This window comes from Electrona antarctica (genome assembly GCF_951216825.1).
Source record: "Electrona antarctica genome assembly, chromosome: 3".
In the NCBI taxonomy this organism is placed as follows: domain Eukaryota; kingdom Metazoa; phylum Chordata; class Actinopteri; order Myctophiformes; family Myctophidae; genus Electrona; species Electrona antarctica.
In genome coordinates, this window is record NC_136808.1 from 1,066,821 (window position 1) to 1,078,493 (window position 11,673).

At 41.4% G+C, this 11,673-nt stretch overlaps 1 protein-coding gene across 2 annotated transcripts in view; it reads right to left on the bottom strand.

The window, feature by feature from the left end:
• Window positions 1–4,390: 4,390 nt before the first annotated feature.
• Window positions 4,391–11,673, bottom strand: part of LOC306920061 (asc-type amino acid transporter 1-like) — a 47,755-nt gene continuing 40,472 nt past the window's right edge. The window contains exons 9-12 of one of the 2 annotated variants that reach the window (XR_013789608.1): window positions 10,709–10,858; window positions 9,419–9,596; window positions 7,502–8,577; window positions 4,391–7,439 (exon numbers count right to left, since the gene is read on the bottom strand). Coding sequence is in view for 1 of the 2 variants with exons in the window: in XM_079496673.1 (XP_079352799.1) it covers window positions 8,471–8,577; window positions 9,419–9,596; window positions 10,709–10,858 (435 nt within the window). In the remaining variant the exon portion in view is untranslated. Of the gene's footprint in view, window positions 8,578–9,418; window positions 9,597–10,708; window positions 10,859–11,673 lie in introns of both variants that reach the window. The other variant, XM_079496673.1, reaches the window with a different exon arrangement.

The following is an 11,673-nucleotide window of genomic DNA, read 5'->3' on the forward strand; positions in this document are numbered from 1 at the left end:
TGATAATAATAATGAATTATTAAGTATTATTATTATTATTATGACTATTATTATTATTATTTTCAGTGTTTGCGATCGCTGGTCCATATTGTCCATAATATTATAGCCTAAAAAAGTTAAAGTCGCCACCCCCCCTTATTTTTTAGACCCTCCTAGTATGTTGGTGTTTTAAAAAATATAAAATATGGTTAAAGTGGTTAAATGTTCTACAACATGAAATTCAACGTTTTCCAAAAAAAATAATTTGTGTTTTGAATTGCTATCCCCTGACCGATGTGTTTTCTATCCCCACAAATAGCCTACCCAGTTTGTGAATCAATACCGCCCCCATCTGGCGGAGTCAGGTTAGACTTTCTCATGGAAATTGCTCTCAGGAATAGCGCCACTGATTTGGTGGCCCATGTTACACTCTCAGAGTTACAGACCTGTAAGGGTCCATTTGGTGTGTGTGTGTGTGTGTGTGTGTGTGTGTGTGTGTGTGTGTGTGTGTGTGTGTGTGTGTGTGTGTGTGTGTGTGAGAGAGAGAGCACGGAATGTGATTATTTGATTGGCTGAGCGACCCTCACTTCACACAAGTGTGATTTTTGTCTCCACCCGGCCGAAGGCATGGGGAAGAGTATGTTTTGCACTCTGTCCATGTGTGTGTCCGTGTGTGTCCATGTGTGTGTCCATGTGTGTGTGTCCATGTGTGTGTCCATGTGTGCGTGTGTCCATGTGTGTGTCCATGTGTATGTGTGTGTCCATGTGTGTGTGTGTGTGTGTGTCCGTCCGTCCGTCCGTCCGTCCGTGTGTGTACAGCTAATCTCCGGCACCATTGGCCTGGTCGATGCCAAACTGTGCACACACACTCTCTGGATGCCAACGACGAAACCTCTGCCCCAATTTTTCCACAATGGCCTGTTATAGCGCCACCATGAGGCTGATTTTTGCAAAACTAATTTATTTATATTACTCGTACACATTTTATCCATATACATCACGCAACTCATATCTCTATGTTATGACTTATGAACACGCTTCCCCATATGCCATCCCCATTGGCTAAGATTGCCTTCCTAAATTTGCAGGATTGGTCCGTTTCAAGCAAAATGCCTCAAATCATGAACGCAGAGTGCAAAAACAAACATGTTGATGACAGCGACGATACACACTTTCTACTTTTTCCACCTGTGACAGACACACACACACAAGCTGGTTTATCCAAACAAGAGGACCAAAGATTATTTTTCTTTCAATCATCTGAGAATTACATTTAATGAGCTATTATCTTGTTATCCTTTTACATCTTTAAGCTTTTTTTTCTTCTTTTTTTTCTACAAAACATCAGTTCACAAAAAAGTACACCATGCGTACAGTATTGTATATGTAATCACAACAGGTCTGAGGAATGGGTTTTCTCAGGAAGCCCCAATGCTGGTTCAACTTCACAATCTTTACAGAGTATTTACAGAACAGTGTGTGTGTGTGTATGTGTGTGTGTGTGTGTGTGTGTGTGTGTGTGTGTGTGTGTGTGTGTGTGTGTGTGTGTGTGTGTGTGTGTGTGTGTGTGTGCGCGTGCGTGTGTGTGTGTGTGTGTGTGTGTGTGGTTGCATTTCTTTTTGTGAAGTCAGAAATTACACAGTGAACAGCGAAGCATCACTCAAGAAATACACATTGCATATACTTCACAATATATTCTACTAGGTTTCAACGGTGCCAAAATATAGGCAGAAAATGAAACTTGCATTCATAGGTTTATATCGTACTGTATATTGTATAATACACTATTGTATACAGCATGTATACAATAGCATATCATTATTCATATTTTTTGTGGCTAGTTATTGGACGTGTCTAGACAACTTATTAAATGTATTTCTTCAGCTCCGTGACATGCACTGCAAGCCAAATATTAATATAACATTCATGTGGGCCAAGACTGATGGAACGGTATTAAAACCCATTCTGGGTGGGAACCCCTTTTGGTGTTAGCATTATGTTATGCTTTAGCTATTGAAAAATAGCAGATCTACAAGCTCATAGCGCGCCACCGAGTGGCGCGCTATGAGCTTGTAGGTCTGCTATTTTTGAAAAATCGAAGAACGACTGACAGAAACATGGCTTTTTCAGAAAACTGTCAGGATGTAGAAGACATTTTTAGAATCTGATCTCAGGTCTAAATGGGTTAACCTTGGTCCACATGCATGGTTATTTGTATTATTTTCTCATATCCAGTGGATGTACAGTAAATGTAATGTTTCGTTTCGTTACAAACTGCACATTGTGCTGGTGAACGGAGGGTTGCTAGTTTGAAACCAAGCGGAAAGTAAAGTGCTCAACTAACCCTAACCCACGCAGCAGCAGTTACAGGTCAACAGGTTTTGTGGAAAAGATCACACACACACACAGTAAAACATGGTGTTGTTCTGAACCACGCAGAACGGATGAGAAATTAATTCTAAGAGGCTGCTGGTGACAAGTCTGCTATCCACTGCTATAGTCCCTACTCCCTATACCAAACATCAAGTCCCTCAACCCCTAATTCCAAGCCTTAGTCAGGGTTCTATTCCTGAGACCCAGCCTCCTCAGCCCTAGCTAGTGAAACATCTGTGTCCAAGGCACACCAAAGGGCAGGTTGAAATAGGTGAAGGCGCACCTGTATTCATACAGTATCCGTGGAAAATACTCTAAATATCTAAATAATATCTGTACTATTTTTTGTTGTTTTTTTTTTTTTTACTAATGGCAAATAAAAAGTGGGGAAATTCAAGTATATAATTTGTGAATAGAGTACACACAAAGTACTGATAGTGAATTAAACAGAAGTATGCCGTAATAATGGGTAATAAAAAGGAACACCTGGACTTGTTTGTGAACCACTGCACTATAGCTCTTCCACCTCAACTCCTAGTGATACCTCCTAGCTAGCTCCTCTCCACTCCTAGTGATACCTCCTAGCTAGCTCCTCTCCACTCCTAGTGATACCTCCTAGCTCTCCACTATAGTGATACCTCCTAGCTAGCTCCTCTCCACTCCTAGTGATACCCCTAGCTAGCTCCTCTCCACTCCTAGTGATACCTCCTAGCTAGCTCCTCTCCACTCCTAGTGATACCTCCTAGCTAGCTCCTCTCCACTCCTAGTGATACCTCCTAGCTAGCTCCTCTCCACTCCTAGTGATACCTCCTAGCTAGCTCCTCTCCACTCCTAGTGATACCTCCTAGCTCTCCACTATAGTGATACCTCCTAGCTAGCTCCTCTCCACTCCTAGTGATACCCCTAGCTAGCTCCTCTCCACTCCTAGTGATACCTCCTAGCTAGCTCCTCTCCACTCCTAGTGATACCTCCTAGCTAGCTCCTCTCCACTCCTAGTGATACCTCCTAGCTAGCTCCTCTCCACTATAGTGATACCTCCTAGCTAGCTCCTCTCCACTCCTAGTGATACCCCTAGCTAGCTCCTCTCCACTCCTAGTGATACCTCCTAGCTAGCTCCTCTCCACTCCTAGTGATACCTCCTAGCTAGCTCCTCTCCACTCCTAGTGATACCTCCTAGCTAGCTCCTCTCCACTCCTAATGATACCTCCTAGCTAGCTCCTCGCCATAGACACTACTCCCTCTCTACTCCAACATGCAAACAGGATCTCCTAGCTAGCTCCTCTCCATAGACACTATTCCCTCTCTACTCCAACATGCAAACAAAACAGGGTCTCCTAGCTAGCTCCTCTCCATAGACACTATTCCCTCTCCACTCCTAGTGATATCTCCTAGCTAGCTCCTCTCCATAGACACTATTCCCTCTCCACTCCTAGTGATATCTCCTAGCTAGCTCCTCTCCATAGACACTATTCCCTCTCTACTCCAACATGCAAACAGGATCTGTGCAGGGCATTTGAACAAGTGTTTGTGTGTATGACGAGTGTGTATGTATGGTTTCTTTTCATAAGGACAAATACTAGCAACTCCCTGTTGCATTATTGTACATTACACTGCTACACAGTGGGTAAGGTGCCCTGGCTCAGGGGTAGTTCAGCTGCACATTACTGGGTACTGGGTAATGGGGCATTGTCCGGGAACCCTTCACCTGCCATCAGCAGCCTCCCTATAGCCTTTATTCCACTGCACCAGAAACTCTATCTATGCATACTGCAAGTGGTTCTCAAAGTGGGGTCCATGGGGACCCCCAGTGGTCCTTGAGAGGGTTCCAGAGGAGGTTCCCCAGTTAAATTATTGGCAACTTCGTGGTCTATATAATGCATAGTAAACTGTGGACTGACCTTGAAATGAAAGGTTTAACCCATTCTGGACGGGAACCCCTTTTGGTGTTTTAACTAAAGCATTATATTATACTTTAGCTATTGAAAAATAGCAGATCTACAAACTCTGCTATTTTTGAAAAATCGTAAAAATGCGGCACAAATCTTTGAATATATATTCTTTCAGAGCGAACGTTTTTTTTATTTCGACGTCAGGCCCAAATGGGTTCACTGATCTACTTTATCCATCATGGGCTATAGGGGTTGCATTATAGCTACAGGGTATACGAGTCCTCCCATTCCAGTGTCACATCTCTGCTCACACAATAGCGCTACTGCTTCAATTCATTACAGCGCCATCATCAGTATGGACCCTTACAGAAGGTCTGCATAGTCAACATGCATAATACTATACAGTCAATACACATTATTCATGTAGAAAAGTACACATTTGCAAACCCTCAATGTTTCTTATCACTCCCCCCAATGTTATCTTGAATTCCTGGAGATTTGTTTTTTCTTCTCACATGCCTATTAGTCAGAGGATATTAATAAAACCTGGCAATACATTTCTAGATCCCAAGAATTGTCTTCACCAATGGGTTTGTAAAGGTGTCTACTAACATATCCCACATTGGTTTATATTCAACCACCCTAGGGGAATTTTTGACAGCTGCTGAAAGGTGGGGTACCATACAACCATTGTAAGGCAAAATGTTCTAAATTTCATTATGCTTTAAGTAGCATGTGACATGTCAAACTAGGGGGTTTTCATCATTCTGAATCCATTCAAAGCATTAGTTTTGCACGAAAAACACTCCTTGGGCTTAAAAAGGCCATAGACATCATCACAAATGTGATGAGGTCAGCACATTTGGGCACATTTGGGCAAGTGTCTATGGCCGTTTTTAGCCAAAGGAGTGTTTTTCGTGCAAAACGAATGCTTGGAATGGATTCAGAATGATGAAAACCCCCTAGTTTGACACACCACATGCTATTTAAAGCATAATGAAATGTAGAACATTTTGCCATATATTGGCTGTTGATGGTACCCCAACTTTCAGCAGCTGTGAAAATTTCCCCTAGGGTGGTTGAATATAAACCAATGTGGGATATGTTAGTAGACACCTTTACAAACACATTGGTGAAGAAAATTCTTGGTAAGAAATGTATTCCCAGATTTGACTGGTAATACTGATAATATTCCCTGACTATATGGTGAACGGAGAATCCCAAAACAGAGTTGGACATGATGAACTGAAGTTAGCAGGGGCCAAGTTTAACAATATCAAAACATTGGTTTCTAAACTCACACAATGTGTAAAGAATAATCTAAGAGTCTCATGCATCCAGACATTTGTTCAGTATTTTCAAAACACATGTATTTTCACTCAAAACCGTTTTTGTTTTTTGATTGATGCTTTTATTGACAAACATGCATATATGACCATATCTTTTGTACATATCTGTCAAAACAAATAAGCTAGAGAGCTTATTTCCATTGTGATCCTTACTGTTTTTTTCCGGATACAATTCTGGATAAAGAGTCTCACGCACAAACGAGTAGTTTGCCTGGGATGTTTGATGTTCGTTTTCTGTCATTAACATTGCCTGCAGTTAACTTCAATTCATCAAGCATTTTCTCTGTTTCTGGATTCTTCGTTCACCGTGGAAGTTTTGCGCGAAAAGAAAATGTCTCCTGTAATCCAACAAGGCAACACAGGGTGAGTTTTAGATATCAAATGTTTCATTTTTGGGGGGTGAAAATGTCCTTTGAAGAAGGCAAGGCAAGGACAGCACTATTTATTGTGGCAATAAATGTACTCTAAATTTACTATTATTGTGGCAATAAATAGTCAATTTAGAGTGAGGTCCTTGCCTTCTTCATTATTTGTTATCTTTATCATTATGTATACTGTTGTATACACAGTATATAAACATTTGATTATTGCTGTGAAGCTTAGAGTTTGCCTGTGTATTGCCGCGTTCACACGGGCAGATGAAACGAGGCAAAGACTCGTTGCGAGTTGATTCGGCGCAGCTGCAGCTGCATGCAGCATTGCGTCTCTGCAACGTCATGTCGCTGGCTTCCATTGACAATGAATGGTAAACTGTATCTTTGCAACGTCATGTCGCTGGCTTCCATTGACAATGAATGGTAAACTGTATCTTTGCAACGTCATGTCGCTGGCTTCCATTGACAATGAATGGTAAACTGTATCTTTGCAACGTCATGTCGCTGGCTTCCATTGACAATGAATGGTAGACTGTATCTTTGCAACGTCATGTCGCTGGCTTCCATTGACAATGAATGGGAGACTGTATCTTTGCAACGTCATGTCGCTGGCTTCCATTGACAATGAATGGGAGACTATCTTTGCAACGTCATGTCGCTGGCTTCCATTGACAATGAATGGGAGACTGTATCTTTGCAACGTCATGTCGCTGGCTTCCATTGACAATGAATGGGAGACTGCATCGTCTAAATCAGCCCGTGTGAACAGAACGCAACATAAGACAGATGCTGCACAATACAGTTCTGACTTGACGTGTGTCTTGTTGTTAAAACAGCTTATCGTTTAGAACCAGCGAGAACACAAACAGTAGTTATGTTAAGATTGTAATATTGCTAAGGCAGGTGAGGGAAATATAGAAGAGTGTGCTGCTTTGCCAGCTCAGCCGGCCAGTAAAGAACATATATATTATTATTATTATATTCATGTCACCAGATTGATCAGCGACAGGCTGACAGCAGACCTGATGCTGTCAGTGGCAGGACTTAGTGAGTCGTTAAATAGATGTTAAGTGCTGCCAAAACAATAAATAAAAAAACGATTATTCCTACTGTACCTCCCGCTGCATACAGTATGTTAGACTGGTTACACCAGTGGTTCTCAAAGTGGGGTCCGTCGACCCCCTAGGGGTACCTTGAGGGAGTTCCTGGGGGTCCCCAAGCTAAATGATAGTTAGGAACCCAAATGGACCCTTATTGGTCTGTACTGTAACTCAGAGAGTGTACAAATGAGAGTGAACCGATTCAAAACTCTCAGTTAAATTAACATTGATTTACATGGGGGTCCCAGAGATGGAAATGCCCTTAAATGGGGGTCCGTAGCCTAATGCATGTCAAACTGGGGGGGCCTTGAAATGAAAAGGGGTTGAGAATGACTGCTAGAGCCATAAACATCTTCTCTTATGGGGGTCCGACTCCTTGGCGTATATTTTGTAATGGGGTCCGCAGGCTAATAAGTGTCAATTTGGGGGTCCTTGACATGGAAAAGTTTTAGAACCACTGTGTTACACCATCCGACATAGCCCCCCCACACACCCTGATCGCAACAATAACACACAGCAACATACACTTCACATTAGCGGCGCAACAGTTACTCACACTAATCGACTTAATCGATTATTTAAAATGCTTTTGATTTGATTAAAATAATCAATTCTGTGTGTATGTGTGTGCATGTGCGTGTGTGTGTGTGTGGGGGTGGAGGTGATTTCTTTCTTTTCTCTTTTCAAAACTTACCAAGTTTTGCGCGATCGAGCACCGTTGTATGATGGTGGTTATTCAGACTAATCGATTTAGTCAATTATTTAAAAATCTATTGCAATTTCTTTCAAGTCGATTCATTGGTGTAAAAATAAAATAAAAATAAAACTGTGCTTCTCGATTATTAGATTAATTGTAAAAGTAACTAACTCTAACTCTTAGAGAACAATCACTAAGAAAATAATATACGTCGGGAAGGCAATAAGGCACAAAGATTTAGCTAAATTATGAAGAATAAACTGAAAAAAATAAGTGTTAATCGAGAGAAGACACATGAAAAGGTGCATATCTATCACAGAGAACAGAAGAAGACCAACAAGCAATATGTTGTGACATGGCTGAGGGTCTGTGACCCATAATAATGTCTCAAATATGGACAGATCAATTCCTTCAGACTGAGGTCTTGGATCTCAGCACCGGAAGGAAATAAAAATGACCCAAAAAATAAAGCAGTTTTCCACATTAATAAAGCACTCCTGTCGCTGGAGCCTTGTCTTGGTGCTTGTCTGGTCGTTGTAGCCTGTCCAATGTTTCAATTGAAACAAATGTTAAAAAAAAAAGAAAAAAGTTTTGACTGTCTTGTCAAAAAATAACAACAACTACGGGTGTGTACTGCCCATACACAAAAAAAAACAAAAACAAGCAGACCTCCCTGCAGGGTAAATGGCAAATAGATGAAACGGGGCGATCAGTCGTGTTTGGCGTCGGTCAGCCGCTCGGTTTCTGAATCTGTCGGGTCCTCCTCTTGAGGGAAAACTACGTAACACACCTTCTGTCCAACGTACGTCATCAACTCTGAAACACAACAAGAGGAGAGAGGGGGGTTCATTCTGGGCTGTCGAACAGATGAATAGAGCGCCGAAGTCCTGACGTCACTCGCTCATCCCCTGGTTTGCGGATGTTTTTCTCTATGGAGAATGACATTGGGTCATCTTAAAATCGTCTCATATAAGAATCCTAACAGTTTTCTGAAAAACCTATGTTTCTATGTCAGGGGTGCTCAACCTTTTTCATGTCAAGGACCCCCAGAATTATCTGTATTTGGTCGCGGACCCCCATCTGAAAATATGTTGTTCCTGGGGCCCCCCCAGGAGCAAAGATTTGAGTTGAAAACGTTCGTGTATTCAAAGATTTGCGTCACATTTTCGCGATTTTTGAAAAATAGCTAAAGTGACAGATGGTTTTAACACTCCAAGGTCCTGCAATTTTTGTTTCGTTTTTTGGTTCACCTGGTATTCTTGTGTTAACGTGTTAAATTATAGGGAAAGAATCAAATTCTAGAAAAACTATTCTGTGATATTCAAATGTATAACATTGAATCCCTTACTTAATCCATTTGTTTAAAGCTATGGTTGTAAAAAATAAGAAAGTGTCGTAGTGAACTCATAGCTTCTGATGCAGCAATATTTATTTAGGAAAAAAAAATATATATCTTTGAACTCGGTAAAACAATAGTTACCCAGCACGCAGAAATGGAGCTACAGGCACTTATAGGTGGCCACAAAAAGTGCAAAGCATAACCTTTAAAAAAAATGTATTATTTATTTGAATGTATTATATTTACATATAATTTATATATAATTTATTTATTGTTTTTGTTTTGTTTTTTTGGATTGATAATAAAGACTTTACTCACCGACCACCCTGTAGACCCATTTGGGTTTGTTTTGCCAATATACTCCCAGGAAATACACAGGTACCCCGGTCAGCATGATGACCATACCCAGGCCGCACACCACAGGCTCAGAGTACAAACTGAAGCCCAGCAGGACGGCCCAGAACAGCATGTAGCTGATGGGAATCAACAGGTTCACCTTTAAAAACAGAAAGGAGGAGGAGGAGGAGGAGGACGGGGGGCTTTATCATCAACGGTTGCTGTCAGGCAGAAGCGCCTTATTCTCCACATGATTGTTTTTTTTTCCTTTCGTAAATTAAAGGACCACTTCACCACTTTTCAACCTATATTCATATAATGGGTCCTCACCAATAATCATGATAAAATGGCACAATTCTTTTCTACTCAGTCTGTGTCTCATAGAAGGGCTGTGGGCAGTTCAGAAACCCGTCCACCAGTGACATCATCGATGGGGAATCCAAGCTAATAGAAATGGCAGGCTTTCTAGTCCTGAAAAGTTGCAATGCGAAAATAGAAGCCATTGGTCTCACGATAATACAAATCTAAACATTTTTGTAAAAAAAATGTTGTTTAAAAAAAATCTGCCTAACGATGATGTCACTGGTGGACGGGTTTCTGAACTGCCCACAGCCCTCGTATGAGACACAGACTTTAACTGGTTTATGGCCATTGACGTAATTGACGTAATGAAATCAATAAATCCCTTATGGCCACTGACGTAATTGACGTAATCGATTGATTCCCAATAATCGGGAGCTTATTGTCGCAAAATTTAGCATTTTTTAGCTAATTTTGCTAACGGCCGATGTAATCTTCCTAAAACCGGCCGAAAATCCGCGTGTGGCACACTAGCAAAGCTACTGCCGGATATTTTGATCCTAACCGGATGTGGTCATCATTCACTCGCTCCTTTTGGTCAGAATCGGCACAATGGTGACGTTACCGCCACCATCAGGACTGATTGTCCCAATACTATAGTCTTGCCCCGTCAGAATGAGATATAGTGTGTATATCGCGGATTTTTCTATTGGCATTAAAATGACAAATTAAACATATGAAAAATGCTGGCTGAAGAATCAATCCACTGTTAATTAGGTATAGCAATAAGAGGGTTAAAATTGTGCCATTTTATCATGATTATTAGTGAGGACATAATGAAGATAGGTTGAAAAGTGGTGAAGTGGTCCTTTAACGCCCTACTTCATCATACCACACAAAAGCATCAAAAGTAGCAGCAGATCTACTGAAAAGTGACGAAATGTGGGGAAAATACACACGCATGGACTTTACCTTGATGGGTCGCATCATGTCGGGTTTTTTGTAGCGGAGGTAGAGCAGGCCCATGATGGTGACTCCGTATGACAGGTAGTTGATAAAAGACACATAGTTGATCAGGTTGTGAGTTTCTCCTATGCACAGGATCAGTATGGTCGCCGAGCACTGTGTGGAGACAGAGAGAGGAAAAAAAGGTTTAAAAACATCCACATAGAACTTGAAGGCATGGCGCCAAAACCCATTTGTGCCTGTGTTGCCAGTCCTATCTAACAAAAAGTCCCTGAAGGACATTCTGTGAGCACTGGCATTATTAGGCTTCACTCACACCTGCACAACAGATTGTTGTATAGCTGATGCATGAGACTTGTTGACTGATGCAAGCTCGCAATTCATTTCCAATGGGAGTCACATGGTTTGAAACAACATTTTTGTTGTATGAGGGGGAGGGGGGCAGCCGAAAGCCGTACAACAAAAATGTTGTGTCAAACCGTGTGACTTCCATTGGAAATGCATTGGGGCGGCCATGACACTTACCCTTTGTTTACATCTAGCATGCAACAATGTTGTATGCTAGATGTGAAGGTGTGAGTGAGGCCTTTTAGACTTTTGGTTGAAAACATTGGGAGCCGTGCATTCAGCAAGTCGCTTATGTTGTTCAGAGAGCTGTGCTCGCTTTCTTTGAAAATGGAACCATACTAGTTTGTATAGCCGGGGAGCCACAGCAGGCTCAAAAGCTCAACGGTTAAGGATTAACCTGTGATGTCATGACATACTTTTTATTCTAGGGGGTTTTCATGATTCTGAATCCATTCCAAGCATTAGTTTTGCACGAAAAACACTCCTTGGCCTAAATTTAGCCATATCCACTCATCACATTTGTGATGACAGCTATAGCCGCTTTTCGTGTTTTTCGTGCAGAATCATGAAAACCTCCTAGTTTGACATGTCACATGCTATTTAAATTATGATGAAATTGTGCC